Source organism: Thunnus albacares, chromosome 20, assembly GCF_914725855.1.
Source record: "Thunnus albacares chromosome 20, fThuAlb1.1, whole genome shotgun sequence".
NCBI lineage: Eukaryota > Metazoa > Chordata > Actinopteri > Scombriformes > Scombridae > Thunnus > Thunnus albacares.
Window position 1 is genome coordinate 22,354,725 of NC_058125.1, and position 17,084 is coordinate 22,371,808.

Below are 17,084 nucleotides of genomic sequence, written 5' to 3' on the forward strand. Positions count from 1 at the left end.
CTCTGTCTCCTCACTTCTCTCCATCCAACCCCCCCCCCCTTCTCCCTCCCTCCCCGCCCCTCCGCCTCCCTCTTCCTCTTCTCTCCAGCTCCTCTCGACTTTGTCTCTGTGTAGAAGGGATTCAGGCAGGCCGGCAGTTACCAGGCAACAGGCTACATGCTCATTGGCTCCGTCTCTGCCTCTCTGTCTCTCTCTGGCTCCTGCATGGGGGTTAACTGCTGTTATGTACTGTTGGTTACTCATTGCGGGGTCTCGGGGGGGTTCAGCATCCAGCCATTTTTTTTTCTATTTTCGGGCTGAACTTTTTGCATGGGTGCTGCCTGGTGAGGTAACAAGTGGAATCGCCACGTTTCCTCAATAAACAGATGCAGAGACATTTGCTGTTGTAGCCTAAAGCATCGTATCATCTGCTAATGTGACAAATCCCTTTAAAAACACTAAAAGGACGCACAGGTTGCATTGTACGAGATTATTTAGAAGAGAATGGGATTATCACTGCTGTAGCGACGTGTATTGTGAGTGTTGTCAATCTTTAAAAACAGAGTAGAAATCTTTATTCTCTTTCACTATTTATAATCTACTTTTATACATATATAATAATAATAATGATGTTTGGACAGCACAACTCAAAAACAGAGAGTAAGGAATATGGATAGATAAAGATAAAACATTAAAAAATGGCAATAAAATATATTAAAAATAGAAAAAGCAGGAAGCAGAAGTCAAGATTACAAGATAAATACAAATTACGAGGGGCAATAAATAGAAAGTAAAACTAGATTTATCTTCTTCTAAACAGCAATATAAGTATACTCGTCACTTTTTTGGAAAGAAAGTTAGAAAAGACAAGTCTAAAGAGACAAATATACACATATACAGACTTCACATGAGAGCAGTTAGCAAGAAAAAAAGCTGCAGTTGAAGGCAGCCGGAGCTCATCAGAATCCTCATTAACAAAGATGGCTCCTCAAGGCCCGTCTCTAACGAGCGATGTGCAGCCTGCACAGAAACTTCGAATCCAGCAGCCGCACCTGAAAACTTGCTTTAATAAAGAAAGTAGTCTGGTAAACTATATTACAGCCTCAGACATACCTGGGCTCCAGTTTCAAACATTAGGTGAGCTGCTTTGATACTATTTTTTCTATTAGATGTACAGAATTATTTTGGTTTATTACAACATTTTTGTAGTTTTTACTACGAGTCCTATCAATTATGGTGAGATCATGCTGTCAGATGATCAGACAGGTTGTAATAAAAGCCAATAATTAATCCAGATTATCTAAACCACTTCATATGAAGGTAAAACTGAATGTAAACACTCTCAAATAAATCTGGCTAATCTGGAGTTTGTTTATAACCTCTTTCATCGACTGACTTCTCGTTCAGATTTCTCTACTACGGTATGTTATTATTACAGATACAGTAGGAATTACGGCCACAACTGTGAGAAAAACATCCAAGTTGTAATAAATCTTTCAAGTTTAGGAGTTAACCTTTAATATAAAGCATTTAACTGCAGCGGTTCATGTAAGCAGTTTACAAAAAAAAGCATTGGATTAAAGATCAAGAAACACAAAGAAGCACTTTCCTAATAATTTACATAATAAGCAGCGTATTATTTCACCACCGGAGAGATGATTACTCTGCAGTTCAGTCTGCAGCGTCGCTGCCTCAGAGTGTTATAAGAGTCAGAGGCTGAAGGAAAAAGGAAAAACAACAAATCAAAATAGAAAGTAAATAAATATTTAAAGAACTATGACATCAAACTGTAGTCCATCAAAAAAAAAAGGAAAATAAAGTAACAGTACCGCTCAAGCACAACAGGTGAACAGTGTACAATTTAGTCCAGCTATACAACAATATCACTATACAGTTTGCAGAATTATAATAATAAGAAAGTTCATTTATACAACATTTAGCAAAATGACCCATTTCAAAGTGGTGCACAAGAGGTGCAAACATAAAACAATAAAACAAATGTAGTGAACAGCAAAAAAAAAAAAAATTAAAATAAATTTTACCAGGAAAAAATATGATTACAAACAGCAGCAATAATTTATAACAGAATCTTAAAAAACAGATTATCTGCTGAGTCTCACCACCAGGTCCACTTAATCTTTGATGAGCATTTTTAAAGGCTTCTCCATCATGTTGCCTTTAAAGTGACTGATATTTACTGTTCTATAAGGTATATTTTAGCACCATTCATCCTTGTAGCTGCTAATTTGAGATTTTAATTGGAAATTGATTGAAGGAGCTTCCATTCTCTCCCTCTCTTGATGCAAAACCTTAATTTTTGTTGCAAAGAGGACTTCTTGTGAGCATCAAGAGGAGGAAGAAGTAGCAGTGATGTGTCTGCATCACTGAGAGGAACTGCCCCCCCTTCCCCTTCCCCTCCCCCGGGTAAAGATGCCCCTGTTTTTCACCTCGGAGCTGGAGAACAAGATAGATGGTGTCACTCTTTTACTGTGGTACTTTTTGATCAAGGAGAGTGGACTGTTTCTCAGGAGAGCAGGAGCAGAGCACAGAGAGAGAGGAAAAACACACAATTAAAGCTTTGAAGACGGCTTCATTCACTCAGGTTTCCCCCAGATACACGATGCTTTGTAAACGTCTTGTGCAACAAAAGCTCTGCCAAGACACAAGTGGCGGACGGCGATATTACTCATGTGTGCTGCATGAAATAAGTTCCACAGAAAGTGTGTGAGAGATCTCTGGACCCGCTGTGTAACAAGCTCAGAGTGTGTGGCAAACGGACAGGATGAATGATGATGTGTTTGTTCGCGTCGCGCTAATGAGACATGACACATAAGTGTTGCTCACCATGGAATCTGTTTTTTTTTTTTGTTTGTCTCCATAGCGACGAGGAAGAGCTGCGGAAGTCGTTTTCGGAGCTCGGGGACAGCCTGTGTGACTCCAACACCTCCAGATCGATGAAGCGGGAGGGCAGCAGTGAGAAGCCCCTGTCGGAGGAGGTCGAGCCCTCTGGAATGCTGCTGTACAAGAACGGGTTCCTGGTCCGCAAAGTCCACGCTGACTCGGACGGCAAGAGAAGTACGCTTCAGACGCACTGATTTACGGTTTCCATCTTGAGTTTCAAAGTTCATTCTTGACGTTGGATGGCTTAAAGTCTTAAAAAAGCATTGAATTCAGTTCCCTTAAAGGCCTTAGAAGGTATTAAAACATCTTAAATTCTAAATACAAAGGTATTCTTGCTCCTGTAGACAGTAACATTAGTTGTAACCTTCTTTTGGATGTGTTTGCCGGCTGTTGAGAGACATTACACACTGATAACCTGCAAGGGAGACTGGTGCAACAGTGGATTGTGCTCCGTCAGACGTGTCACTACTGCTAGCTACAGTCGCTCATCATGTCATAAAGAGCAAGTGTCAGTTTTAGCAAAACCTGTAGTTGTAATTGGTTAATCCATCTATCAGTTTTCTGCATCTTTTCCAGGTCCAGGTCACGTTAATTGATTCATTATTATATTAAGAATTATTGTTATATGCAGCTGGGAAGTACTGACAAAAATGTGATAAAAAGGTCAATAAATTAATGTACTTATAAATAATTGGAGGCCTTATTGTCTCTTTATGGTTTTCCATCATTTTTGACCAGTGTGACCATGAAAAAGGTATTAAATTGAATTCTATGTGGTATTAAAAAGGTCTTAATAAGTAACCCTACGTTGGAAACAGCAATTGGCAAAACAACATAACCTCAAGATCCATTTAGTAGCTGTTTTGGAGCTTTCGATCACATGACATGAGCACATAGGTGGATAGGTGCAAAAAGGTAGTTTTCTAGTGCACACGAGAAGTTTAGAAGTCATGTGGTGTTAGTATGAGGTAGAGAAGCCTGCAGAGTTTAATCAAAACAAGGTTTTGGCCGTGTGATCACATGTTACATAATGAAGTATCATGTTAATACGAAAATAGAGCATCAAGTCAGTAATAGACTGATCTAAGATGTGCCATGATGTTGTGATCTATATCTCCAAATAAACCCTCAACTTTTTCTGTGCCTCCAAGACTTTGTGCAGTGGTTTAATTCACAAGAAAGTTGGATTTAATTAAGTGGAACAAGAGTCTAAACTTAAGTTTTGCAGACTAAATGGCCTTGTAATTTTGATTATGATAAAACAGTGTGTTGGCTGTTTTATCATAATCCATAGAGGACACAGTAAATTAAAGTAGATATAATAATATGGTGCTGCGTTGCTCTGTTTATTTTTTGTGTGTTGTATTTTCCTTTATTTCCTTTGTATTTATTTGTACCTTTATTTTACCAATTCATGTCTTTTATATTGTTTTTAACAACGATTTGGGGGAAGATCGACTGCATAAGCTTTTAGTTTCTTGACCTCATGTCTCTGCATCTATTATCTATTTATATGCTTTTTGTGCAAAACTACATTTTTAAGAAACTAAACAGCTGTATGCATGATATAGTATGTATATATCCGTAACTACGGGCGTTATGTTTACATTTTTTCTTCTCCTCACAGCACCAAGAGGAAAGAGAGGGTGGAAGACCTTCTACGCCATCCTGAAAGGATTAATTCTCTATCTGCAAAAAGTAAGTCACTCACATTACTACAGAGTGTATTTATGTATGTACACTCACCAATAAAAGAAGGTCTGAGAAGCCGAATGAAAAGCAATTTGTAACAGCTACTACTTGATATTCATTATTCAACCTTTTCAATAACAGGTGACTACATCTCCATAAACGTTCAGTTTTACTTTCACGCTTACAACAAATTTACAACAGAAGGTGAATCTTTATCTCCATGGTGGATATCACTTTAGAAAAAAAAGTTCTTTACTGTAATGTTACCTGCGTACACTGAATCCCCTTTAATGCTTTATTTTAATAAATTATGAAGGACAAAAATATAACTTCACAGTGACGACTCATAAAGGAAGTGACTTTTTGGAGCCCATTTCCTGTTTTCATGTCTAAAAAGTGTTATGACACAATGTCCAGGCCAGCTAGTCAGGCTCTGGCACTGTGCAGAGGAGCCATAAGGAGCGATGGGTCTGGCTTTGGTGTGGGGGGGGGGGGGGGGGGGGGGGGAGGGGGGCAGACTGCCAGCATAACAGGACTCTGTTGCCCCAACCTCCTCCTGAATGGAGACAAAAATACATCAACCACTCAGGGAGCTTTTAGACACACACTTTGTTCTCCAAGTCTGTGCATCGAACCTCAAAACTTTTTCGGGCTGAAATGTGTCCAAAGAGTCACATATAAAACTGTTACGTACCAAAAGTTGACATTGAAAGTTTAGTTATTCTTTAATCAGTCAGTTTCTAAATTATGTCAAAATGTCTCCAACTTTAGCCTATTGGCCACATGTTAGGCTGTTTGTGTTTAGACAGCATTTAAAACAGCTATAATCAATATTTTTCTTAGTACAGTGTATGAAATGACAGTGTGTAATGTGTTGGTCATGGGTCGTAGTACCTACAGAGAATTATCAGTGACTCTGCAGCTTTCTTCGGCTTTATAGTGAGTTTCAGCTTTAGTTATACAGCTGCAATTTTGCCATTTTGGTTCACTCTCAGCACTCTCATAGGGTCGTTTTGGGCCACAGCAGGCAGCTATTTTCCCACTGTACACTACCTGCTCAGCACCAGTGCTGAAAATGGCAAAAAATTACACTATGAGAACAACAAGAGTGAACCAAAGAGTTGAGAGGAGCTCTAGAAACAGGTGATAATTCTCTTTAGGTTTGGCACTATTAGCAACACCTGCGATCCATTCTGAGTATAAAAATATTGATTATAGTCGCTCAAAATGAGAAAACAGAACGTACATTTTGGGAGCAGTATCGAAACTCAGGTATCATTTCGGCGCCTGCATCAAAAAAATTCAAATGATACTCAGCGCTAATGTTGCTAGTCAAGCAGCAGAGACTCCTCTGTTTTCAAAATGAAATAAGTTGTTTTAATTGCATTTAAGCATTTCAAATCATTTTGATGGATAGAAGGACTCGGCCTCCGCTTTCCCACCTGCGCTCTAATTATCAGTAGTTTTTAATAGGCGTAGCTGCTGTACTAATGTTTGTGTGCAGCTCTTTCCCCTCTCAACACCAACTTTACTAAGTGTTAATATCCTCTAGGTGTTAATCATAACATTCATTTCCTATTTGTAATTGTCACGCCAGGGAGAATACAGGCCTGATAAGCAGCTATCTGATGAGGACCTGAAGAACGCCGTGTCCATCCATCACGCTCTGGCCATGAAAGCTTCAGACTACAGCAAGAGGCCCAACGTCTTCTACCTGCGAACCGCTGACTGGAGGGTTTATCTCTTCCAGGCACCGTGAGTCCACCAGTCTGCCCATTTTATGCTGCTCACTGGACCAAAATTATTTAAACCTCAATCACAACAGCAGAGACCTTAACCCTGGTCTGATCTTGACTTTGCAAGGTCAATGTTTGAGCCTTGTTAGTTTTTCTGACCTGTAGTCTCTGTCCAAACTATAATATATGGCCAAAAGTATGTGGGCAGCCCTGTACTTATCCACATTTTGGCACTTTTTGATCTAAAGCTGTTCTTTGTGGTTTGGGCAAGGGGTTTTCAATTTTCAAGTATGTCTTAAATCAATAGAGAGGTGCCCATATGAACATTGAAATAGATTTGCTCCCTTCAATCATTCCTCTTGTTCATACAAGCCTTAAAAAGATCCCTTCTTTAAGCGATTTCAGTCTAAGTAATGGAGCACAAAATCCACAGTCCTTGTTCTGTGCAAAAATGTATTCAAATATTTATCTAAAGTTAATATGAGACTTCAGCAGTCTGAGTTAGTCAGGTCAAGTGGGGATCTTCCGAAGTTATCATCGCTCAAAATTCCACAGTGTTTCTATGCTGAGCTGCACAAAGAGGGAACTTTGTACTAAAAATACCATCATGTTGCAAGATAATCACTTGGTTTGGTGAACTCTGACTGCCAAAGCTTCATATTAAATTCAGATAAACTATTAAATACATTTTTGCACAAAACAAGGACTGTAGATTTTGCCCCCCATCACTTACATTGAAATTGCCTCTAACGGTCAGTATGAACAGGAGGAACAATTACAGCCAGCAAAACCTGTTTCAATGTTCATTTGGGCTCCTGACTGTTGTTTTAAGACAGCTTGAAAAATTGTGAACCCATCCTTTAAGGAAATATTAAGGAGTAGGTTGATATTTTAGACAATAGTGTGCCTCCAACTTTGTGCTTTTTAAACCAAGTGGCAACTACCACGTCTTGAGGCTGAAGTACCTCAAAGTGCAAACATTGGCTGCTAGATGCTCCAACTGACTCCCATTCAAAAAGTGTCAACTTCTCTCTAGAAATACCAAGTCAATCATTTTTTTTTAACGAGTCATTATGGTCTCAATCTTTAAATTCGGGCCCTCATATAAATGTGCTTGTGGTCATTTTGGAAATAATTGCTCCGTTAATAAGATTTGAAGACTTTTAGTAGCTTTGATGTTTGATGCAGGAAGTGAATACTGCACAGATCTAAGTGTGCAGAAATCTATTTCATCAGGTAGCTTTGATGTCTGCCGTGTGGGTGTTGATTGACAGCTGTGATTGACAGTTGGCTCCCCGGCTCCAGGGCTGAGTCAGACTATTGTCGCAATATTTCATTAAGTTTAATATTACTTGATTATAATACTTACACTGTTTGCACAATTTAGCCCAAGTGACTAACGTTTGGTCCAAGGTAGCAGGGCTTATTTCCAGAGCATGAAAGGCAAAACGCTGCACTCCTTATGTTGAAGGTCCTCCCTCCATCTGGGCTTCAAACCAGCTCCAATGCAAACCAGTGGGTAACGTCACATCTTGCTATGTCCATCTTTATATACAGTCTATGGGTTGAAACAAGACAGAGCTATCCTCGAATTGCTGCAAAGAAATGATTTCCCAATTTGCTGTGTAAGAACTTTCCTGGTCTGCACAGAGCCCTGACCTCAACCCCATCAAACACCACTGGGATGAACTGGAACAGCAACTGTCTTATCACCCAACATCAATTTTGGACCTCACTGATGCTCTTGTGACTGAATGGGAGCAAATCCCTGCAGCCAAATTTGGTGGAAAGTCTTCCCAGAAGAGTAGCAGCAGCAGATAAACGCTCATAGTTTTAGAATAAGATGTTGAACAATCACATACAGCTGTAATGTTCAGTGTCCGCATACTTGTAGCGTAGCGTAGCTATGGCTGATTAATCACAGCGGAGCATCCAACCTCAGCTAACAGCATGCCGATCCAGCTGCGCACGTGTTTCCACGGCGTGCAGAACACATGCTGTGAGTGCACGGATCAATGATATATAAACATGTTGAGCAGGATGTATGTAATGAACGTTGAGAGCAAGGTGAAGGTGTGTACGTGTGTGTTAGCTGTATCCAGGAAGTGGCACATGAGTGGCCACATGTTTCAGCCCCCAGGAGGACAGGCTCTGTGCTCCAGTTGCAGCTTGCATTTGTCCCAGATACTGTACCCCTCTCTCCGTCTCTCTCCTCTTTTTTTTCCTTCTCCTTTCCGTCTCTCGATCTCTTTCTCTCTCTCTGGTTCTCCCTGAGGATTTAAGCAAGGCTGTCTGATTCAATCTGATATTTCTCATGGGTCCCTAATGGGTCCGTTAGTGTAAAACAGGCCCTTTTCTCTCATGCATTAATTGGCTCCAAAATAATTTCTTTGTCAACAGCAAGGCTGCATTCACTGATAATTATCCCTTTGATGTTGTATGTGCTGATGTTGCACGCAGCAGCATGGAGAGGAACTGATGGTGTGGGTTTGCAGCTACTGTGTGTGTTTTGGGGTTTGTTTGAAATGTATCTGTGTATTGTTTATGCATGTGTGGGCGTGTATTATCCATCACAGGAACGCGGAGCAGATGCAGTCTTGGATCACGCGGATCAACACAGTGGCCGCCATGTTCTCAGCTCCTCCCTTCCCAGCAGCCATCGGCTCCCAGAAGAAGTTCAGCCGGCCGCTGCTGCCGGGAACGATGTCCAAACTGTCGGAGGTATCGTAACGTCACAGATATTTCTCAGCCGAGGTCGACCTGAGACGAGTCTGAGTCCAGTGTGGAATTCATCAGAGAAAAACCGATGCATATCTTTTAAAAATAAAAACGATCTGTACTCCGCAGCCATTTCCAAAAGATGTTTACGCATCATTTTTCATAACATAGTGGCAGAGTTATTAAAATTAAATTTTCATGAGTAAACACTCCGCCAACGCCAATGCAATACATCACTAGTGGCCACTAGTGGATATGATTGCAGGCATTTCATTCCTCATTTTGATCTGTTGTGAAATGTGGTTGGGAATGCATTTTGGGGTGAAGAGTTTGTTTGTTTTGTTCACCACAAGACACAAATTGAATAAATTATATCAGTTAATAGCTCAATAACAATCAGTAATATCAATCATAGCTTCAGCACCATGTTGTCGCCACCATAAGTAAAAAATGTGTGTTTTTCATCATAAAAAACTGTTCTAACAAGATATTTTCTCATTATAACAGGATTAATGATAACAATTTAGTTTCCTGTTTTTAGGTGCACAGAGTGAAAAATAATGGATTATAATTAAAGGTTAGTTTTAGTTTTTGTTGAAGCTGCGTCAGAGCTGTGTTGATTCAACCTTGAGGTTATTTTGGAGGCCGTAGCTTGTGATGCTGTTGAACTGTATTACGAAATACTGCAAAGTGTTTCTAACCTCATTCATAACCCTCACTGATATAAATAGGGTGGACGAAATATCGGAAACACCTCACAGTACTGTGTGTCTTCAGCGAAACACTGACATTATAACCTCTGTGAAAGTAGGAGTTTGTACAGGGCTGTTTTATCAGACGGCATTAGTCTTACGTGGATCTTATAAACTTGCCCAATGTGTCATTATAACATGAAGGGATCTTGTTATTACTAGAATAAGATCTCACTATAATGTTATAAAATGTTGTAGCATCAATACACGACATACCACCATGTATTCAATACAACAGAAACCAAAATAATATTCAACACTGGCTACAGTGGAACATAGGATACATTACTCTACAACATCAATATTATACGTAGTCAGGGTTGTAAGTAATGGACTCAAACACACGACTCCGAGGCAGGAAAGATAAATCAAAACAAAATATACTCTGTCCATAATCCAAATAGTTTGTCAATCCAAACAGGCAAACAAAGCATTAGAGGCAAGGCAGAAAAAAAGGCAAATGGTCATAAGAAGGAGGCAGAAACAGGTGGCAGGAAGGCTGATGTAATGGCTGAATAGACAGTAGAGAACTGAGGGACAGTGGATGGTACTGTGTATATCCTGGAGAACTGAGAGCAGGTGTGCAGGTGGATGTGGGAGTCACTAGTGCTCTGGGATAAAAAACATCTTAAAAAATGTAAATTAAAGTAGGCAGGTGTTCATTGCTTCCTTCGTCTCCCCCTCATGATATTTGTCTTGACTCTTACAGGAGGAGCAGGTCAGATCCCACGAAGCTCGATTCAGAACCCTCTCCACTGAACTGGCTGAGCTACGCTCTTACCCTCCTGACCGCAAGGTCAAAGGCCGCGAGCTGGAAGAGTACCGCCAGCGAGACGAGTATCTGGAGTTTGAGGTGAGGGAGAGAAATAAATGGGAAAGGCAGTCAAGCGTTAAATCATTATTACAGTGCTGAGGCTCTCTCAATTGTCAAGTCCTGAATGTCTTCTTCTCTCTTTCTGTCTCTGTCTTACACACACACACACATCTTTTATAGAAAACGCGGTACGCCACTTACACCATGCTGCTGCGGGCTAAAATCCGGAGCGGTGAGGAGGACCTGTCTGTGTTTGAGTCCCTGCTGCTGGAGGACAACGGGCTGCAGAGGGCCCACTCCAGCCCCACGCTGCAGGACAGCAGCCAGGCCAGTCAGATCAGTCAGGCCAGCAGCACCAGGGACGGAGGCAACAGCAGCAAAGCCAGCGGCTGCAGCAGCAAGCCTAGACAGGAAGGCCAGAGACACAGCTACCGACAGGCCGTCAAGAAGTGAGACGGGGCGGGGGCGCCGGGAGCGGCACGGCGTTGCACTGCCAGCGGCAGGCTGTCTCCCTGCATAGGTTTTTATTTGATATCCAGAAGGGTTTGGAGCTCTGCTTGAAGGGGGAGCAGGCGTGAGGCTGTACCCCACACCCTCCCCCGACCATGACGCCCTACCCGGCACCCCAATCTTCTCATCAATAGAGGAGGTGCAGATCCTGTGACTGGCATAGTGGCTGGGCAACACCAGCAAGGATGTTGGTGCAGGAGGTGGGAGGAACGGTTGGGAGGTCACAGATCTGCAGAGACGAGGTGTCTTAGAGAACGTACGCTGGGTGCGGCAGCAGACTGAACTGTGCAGTGAGATAAAGAGGGTGCTGATAGATTGAACAAGGCACCCATCCAGCATCCTTTCCTCTTCTCCCCCTTTTGTTCTTTCAAGGCACCTCTCCGGCCAAGTTCTCCCACCTTTTTTCTTGACCATTCACTCAGTTCCGGGACCAAACACGTTTACACATTTAAACATCACATTTTAGACGACTGACGGTTTGATTTCAGTTGAATCGCTACCACCACTCTGATTTGAAGTACTGTAAAAGTGACTGGACTCGTACAACATCACCAGGTCTTATGGAGCCATTACGTTCCAGCTCCTTTTGTTGCCACATCACCGCGGTGTGTTCACATTCCATTACAGGAGTCGGACATTACGGCTTTTTAGCTCCTGTGCATATTTCGCTGAAGGTGGTATCAAGTCGAATCAGTGCACAAGACATAATAAAGAAGTGTTGAGGGTGCGGCTGCAGTATACAACACACGTGTGTGAGGACGGGAGACGCTGCAGCTCGTCTCCTCTTTTCTCTAGTCGCCGGTGGCCGGTCAGAGGCAACAAGATCAGTAGAAGTTCACAGCGCTCCTGATATGCAGCGACATAACTGCATCTCATCCAGAGAGAGAGGTCTTTTTTTCGCTGTACTTGAACAGGTGATCTCTTACCCGGTTGCTTTCGCTTCTGTCCCGTGGTGTGCTTCTGTTCTCTTTCTACTTCTTGGCCGAATGTTGTTTTTTCTCCAGTGATCCGCATGCCTGCATCCAGCACAGCGCTTCTTTTAGGCCTTTTTACTACTTTGAGGGCAAGACCGAGAGCAGCGATGTTGCTCTCTGAGGTCATTTAGTCCCTTTTTCCTCATGCCAGTGCCATATCCCAACGTGTGTAATCTCTGTCTGTACTTACAGCCTCTCATTTATAAGCCCTATTTTAACACTCACCAGGCAGACCCTGAATGTTCTTGTTTTTTCAATATTTTTACAGTATTTTACAGTTGTTTGTTGATGTTGAACCTATTCCTCCTGTGTACGTCAAGTGTATGATGAAATATGATATTGAAAATGTAAAAGGAAATATGTTATCCATACTCTTTGTAAACATCCAGGATATGTTGTATATAAAGCACCATCTGCTTATATTGTAGGATATATGACAGTATATTTACAATATATTCAACACACTGTTGTGAAGATGCATTATTAGGAACACAGTCACACAAAGATGACATTTTCTTCTTGTGCGTCCCTGAAAGCGCTACATGATAATCATGTGTTGCTTTGTTTTTGTTTTGTTTTTGTTTGTTTTTTTTTTCTTACATGGTGGTAATAATTCAGCACAATATGAGTATTATAGTAAAGCCTATGTACCTATCAAAGATTAGTAAGTGATCAAAGGGTGTTTGTGAGAGGATTACGCCAAGCAGTAGTGAAAAAAAAAAAGATAATTCATGTCAGGATTAGAAGTCAGGAAGTATTCCAAAGACAACGCATGGTTCACTATGACCTAATAGCATGATTTTAATGGGATCAGGGTAGTGTTGTCGCAGATGCATGAAAACGGTGAGGAATGTAAGAAAAAGGGAAGACGGTGTGTTAAAGAGACTCCTCATTTAGGAAGGCGAGGAGGACTGGTCTAAATACAGAACCATATAATGTTTGATATGATTTTGGTAGCCATATACACCTCATAGCATTGTTGATGTATAGCCATTTTCTACTCAGGCTTTTAAAATGACACCTTGAGCAGCTGCAGTGCCAGCGTCCAACCAGCAGGGAGAGCTGTCAACATTCACTTAATGTTCTTTCAGCCATAATCACACCTGCTGCACCCTGCAGTGAATATGCATGGCATCTCACGTTCACTTGAAGTCGGATACTGCAGGGCTACGAGACAGGACCTGTTTGTATTAACTATGGATGTCAAGTCTGTGTATGTGTGTGTGTTTAGAGTGTGTGCATGTACATTTCTGTCTTGTTCTGTCGGGGTTGGTGAGTGTCGGGCAGCGTGCGCGTGCGGTGACTGCGCTTGCTGGAAGCACAGGAGCCTGTTTCAAATGGCTGTAGAGGACGATCCAGCCAGTTTCATGATGATGTTTGATGTCACATCAGCAGCTTTCATCCAGCAGCGTCTGTGTTGTTAGATTGAATTTGTGCAGTTTCTAGAACAGATGATTGAATATTCAGGCTTGAGCATCACATCCTGCCTCTCAATCATGTCCCTGCTTGTAATTTAGAGTTGAAACAAGTAGTTGATTAATCGATTAGTCAATCTATCAGCATCATCAGTCTATTTTCAAGCAAAAATGACAAAACATTCTTCAGTTTCAGCTTCTCAGTTATTAGTATTTCCCTGTTTTCTTTGACATATGTGAAAGTAAAACTGAGTATCTTTTGGTTTTGGACTCTTTGTCAGACAAACGATGCAATTCATAGACGTCAACTTGGCGATTAGGAAATTTATTACTGCAGTTTTTCACTATTTTCTGACATTTTATGGACCAAACGATTAATCAGCAGTTTATTTTAATCCACATCTCATCTCATCGTTTTTTTTTGTTTACGTCATCTGCTCTCTCCGTCTCTGTCTCTTCTTTCATCTCAGTTTATTTATGACTTATACTAAGTTTACTGTACGTGCACAGTGTTGCCATAACTGACATCTTGTATCTCTTACCAGTTATGTACCAGTTGACATTACAGCTGTGTATTTATTGATAGTGTCTGACTATTGCTGTTTGCAATTTGGGCCAAACTGTCAAAGAGCAGCCAGTCTCATGTCGAGTGCCATTCATGATCTACTGAGGGAGAAAGAAGGAGAATTAAATCAGAAAATGCCAATTTTGATTCATTCTTGAAGATTCAGTTACGTAAGATAAATATTGATATTACATAAATATGAAAGCACATCTCAGTATTTATCCTGGAAACTCTCATGTTCCTTTTTGGCCAAAAATAACCTATTTGTGAGCACTTTCAGTCTTAAATGTACACATGCAAAGAGAAGAATGATTAAATACTGTTCAGGTCTAATTTGACCCGTTTTTACATTTGAGAGCAGTAAAAACACATCTAACACCTTTATTTTAGCCTGAAATCTGACGACTTTTCCCAAAAGTGACCCAGAATATGCAAAAATATCTAAACCTTTTCTTTATTTCTATGCAGTTGATAAACATATTTATACATTGAGAGTGTTCAGGGTTAAATTGGATCCATATTTATTCAACAAATTAAAAAATGGAAAAAAACACCAATCAAAAATGTTTAATTTTCACATTCAATAACATTCATTAAAATCATGACAGCTGTTTTCCCGTTTTAGGTCACGCAGGACCATAATGTGATTGTTTTTTCTCCATAATCAAATAGTGTACAACCTAAATAATAGACTCTCTCTGCTCTCTGAAAGTTTTATTAAGGATTAATTGCTTATTTATTAATGACCGATGAGGTATTTATGATTAAAAAATTGATTTGTGGTTCATAAATTTGATATAAAGTCTAATTATGAGGGGATACTATGAAGGGTCAGCATATAAACAGTATGTAAGAGTTAAGAAAGGATGTTGGATCATTTGACTTTCATCCAGCTGTACCATAACCAACAAACGAGTGCAATAATCCTACTGCGTATTATGTGTATTCTAAGAGCAAACTCTCTGCACACTCCATACAGTGTGGGTGGATGAAGTGTGAAAGCGCGGCGGTTCTTTAGAGCCTCCACCTTGACAAAGTCTCCCAAGGCCCCGCTCTCTTTCCTCTCTCCTCTCCTCTTCCTCCTCCTCCTCCTCCTCCTCCTCTCTCTTCATGTGTTGTCACCACTCAGTTACATCAAAGAGCAGCTGCAGGATCTCCATGGCACTGGTTAGCATGGAAATGACTGGTTCCCCTGGTGACGGCTCTGTGATGCTCAAGTGAAAGTCACCCTGTTGTACTGCACTCACACAGTACACACAACACCTCTGTTAAAGCAGCAGTGCATGCCTGCAGCCGTTTTTTTTTTTTTTTTTTTTTTTTTAGGTGAGCTGTCCTTTAAACGTGCACACTTGTTTTCATTTCTGCCCATCACAGCCTCATCTCTGAATGTGACGTGTAAATAAAGCATGAGATATTAATGGCCTGCTTTCATTTATATTACAGTTAGAGCATTAAATGAAGGGTTAATATATAAGCTAGGTCAAACATTTTTTGTTCTTGTCCTTGAGCTCATGGTCTTTTTTTTTCTTTTTCTATCTATGTGAATGAAGGAAATGGCTATATTTAATGCTGTTGTATGCCGTTGTGTTTTAGAGAATCGAGCCAGCTCACACAAAATCTTTTTACATGTTAGAGAGGTCTGATCTGATCCATCTCAGTGTTTTTTAGACCGGTGCAGGTAAGGCAATGTTCATTTTATGCTATTACATAACAGTGAGCTACATGTGTCACTGCCTTGTTAAAACTCACCAAGGAAATGTTGTTTGTGAACTTCTCATTTCGGGGAGACATAGAAGATATAAAATAAAAAGTGTTTTGAAAGGTTAACTGTGTCTGAGCGTCATTGTGTTGAATGGAAAGAAGTGAAGCTTTATTCTGCTTTATACTTCGTTTCAGAGATTTATTGTACTTTAAGCTCTGTTGCATTTATGTGAAAGCTGTTATTTTGCAGATTAAAAAAATATAATTAGCATATAAATGTTGTTATTGATATACAGTAAATTAAGTTTTCCAACAGTGTATAAAATAGTTCCAATAGATCCATTAATATCATCTATAACATGAGCCATTCTGCTGCATGAGTACTTTTAGACACTTTCAGTACATTTTTACATTATAATATTTACATACTTTACATTTCTAATGCAAGACGTGCTTATAATGGTGTTTATATATTGTGATATTACTATTTTTACTATTTATATTTATTTATACTACATAATCCTGAAAGATAGTTTTTAAAGATCCACTCCAGACATGTTTTAATACGTATAAAAATGTTCTACTATGAAAATTCTATTAAAATTCTTCTTTCTAATATGGTTTTTACACACAAAAAAGTGAGATCATCTTGTTGAAATCCTTAAAATTACATCTATTTCCTCATTGAAAAACCCAGAAGCTCTGAATCTGTAAATATTTTTAACTTCAGAAGTTTAACAGCCGAACACAAAATGTTTCTTACATCACTGTAAAGTCCGTTCTCGGTGTGCGTGCGGTTTAGGCTTCACATTTCCGTATCACACTTATGTGAGCTGCATAGTGCAATTACCAAACTAGTTATGATGTCATTAATTATGTCTGTCCGTGTTTTAAACTGAGGTTTAAGGTGAGCACAGAGGAACTTTCCCCCTTCAGCAGATGAACGTGAGAACAGCCTTAAGATGTCAAACTTTCATTCTGCACGCTAAAGGTCAAACATTCAAGTGATGTAATAAAAAAGTAAAACAAATTTCTGAGTGGATGGGGACTTATTCAGGGCTCCTTAAACTGAAAATATATTTCTAGGAGGATGTGAACTTCTTCTGTAGGCTTCATTAAGTAATTACCATTCACATAAATGGATCCATCATGCAGTGAACAGTATAGGTCATACTCCACCAGTGATGGAAGAAGAGTTCAGATCATTAATGTAAGTCTACAGAGCCCTGAAGATGATTTTTTAAAAATCTCTTTTGGGAATTGGATTAAGTACACATTTGTTAGAGAAATTGCACCACAAAAGTTTGATGTCAACAAACAATATTCC

The 17,084-nt window shown here is 40.2% G+C and overlaps 1 protein-coding gene across 2 annotated transcripts in view; it reads left to right on the forward strand.

Moving 5' to 3' along the window:
* Window positions 1-15,883, forward strand: part of LOC122970967 (PH and SEC7 domain-containing protein 1-like) — a 77,307-nt gene extending 61,424 nt beyond the window's left edge. For both annotated transcript variants that reach the window (XM_044337346.1, XM_044337347.1), the window contains 6 exons: window positions 2,861-3,054; window positions 4,508-4,578; window positions 6,170-6,327; window positions 8,885-9,029; window positions 10,488-10,631; window positions 10,773-15,883. In XM_044337346.1, coding sequence (XP_044193281.1) covers window positions 2,861-3,054; window positions 4,508-4,578; window positions 6,170-6,327; window positions 8,885-9,029; window positions 10,488-10,631; window positions 10,773-11,045 — 985 coding nt within the window. In that variant the 3' untranslated portion in view covers window positions 11,046-15,883. The remainder of the gene's footprint in view (window positions 1-2,860; window positions 3,055-4,507; window positions 4,579-6,169; window positions 6,328-8,884; window positions 9,030-10,487; window positions 10,632-10,772) is intronic.
* The last annotated feature ends 1,201 nt before the right edge of the window (window positions 15,884-17,084 follow it).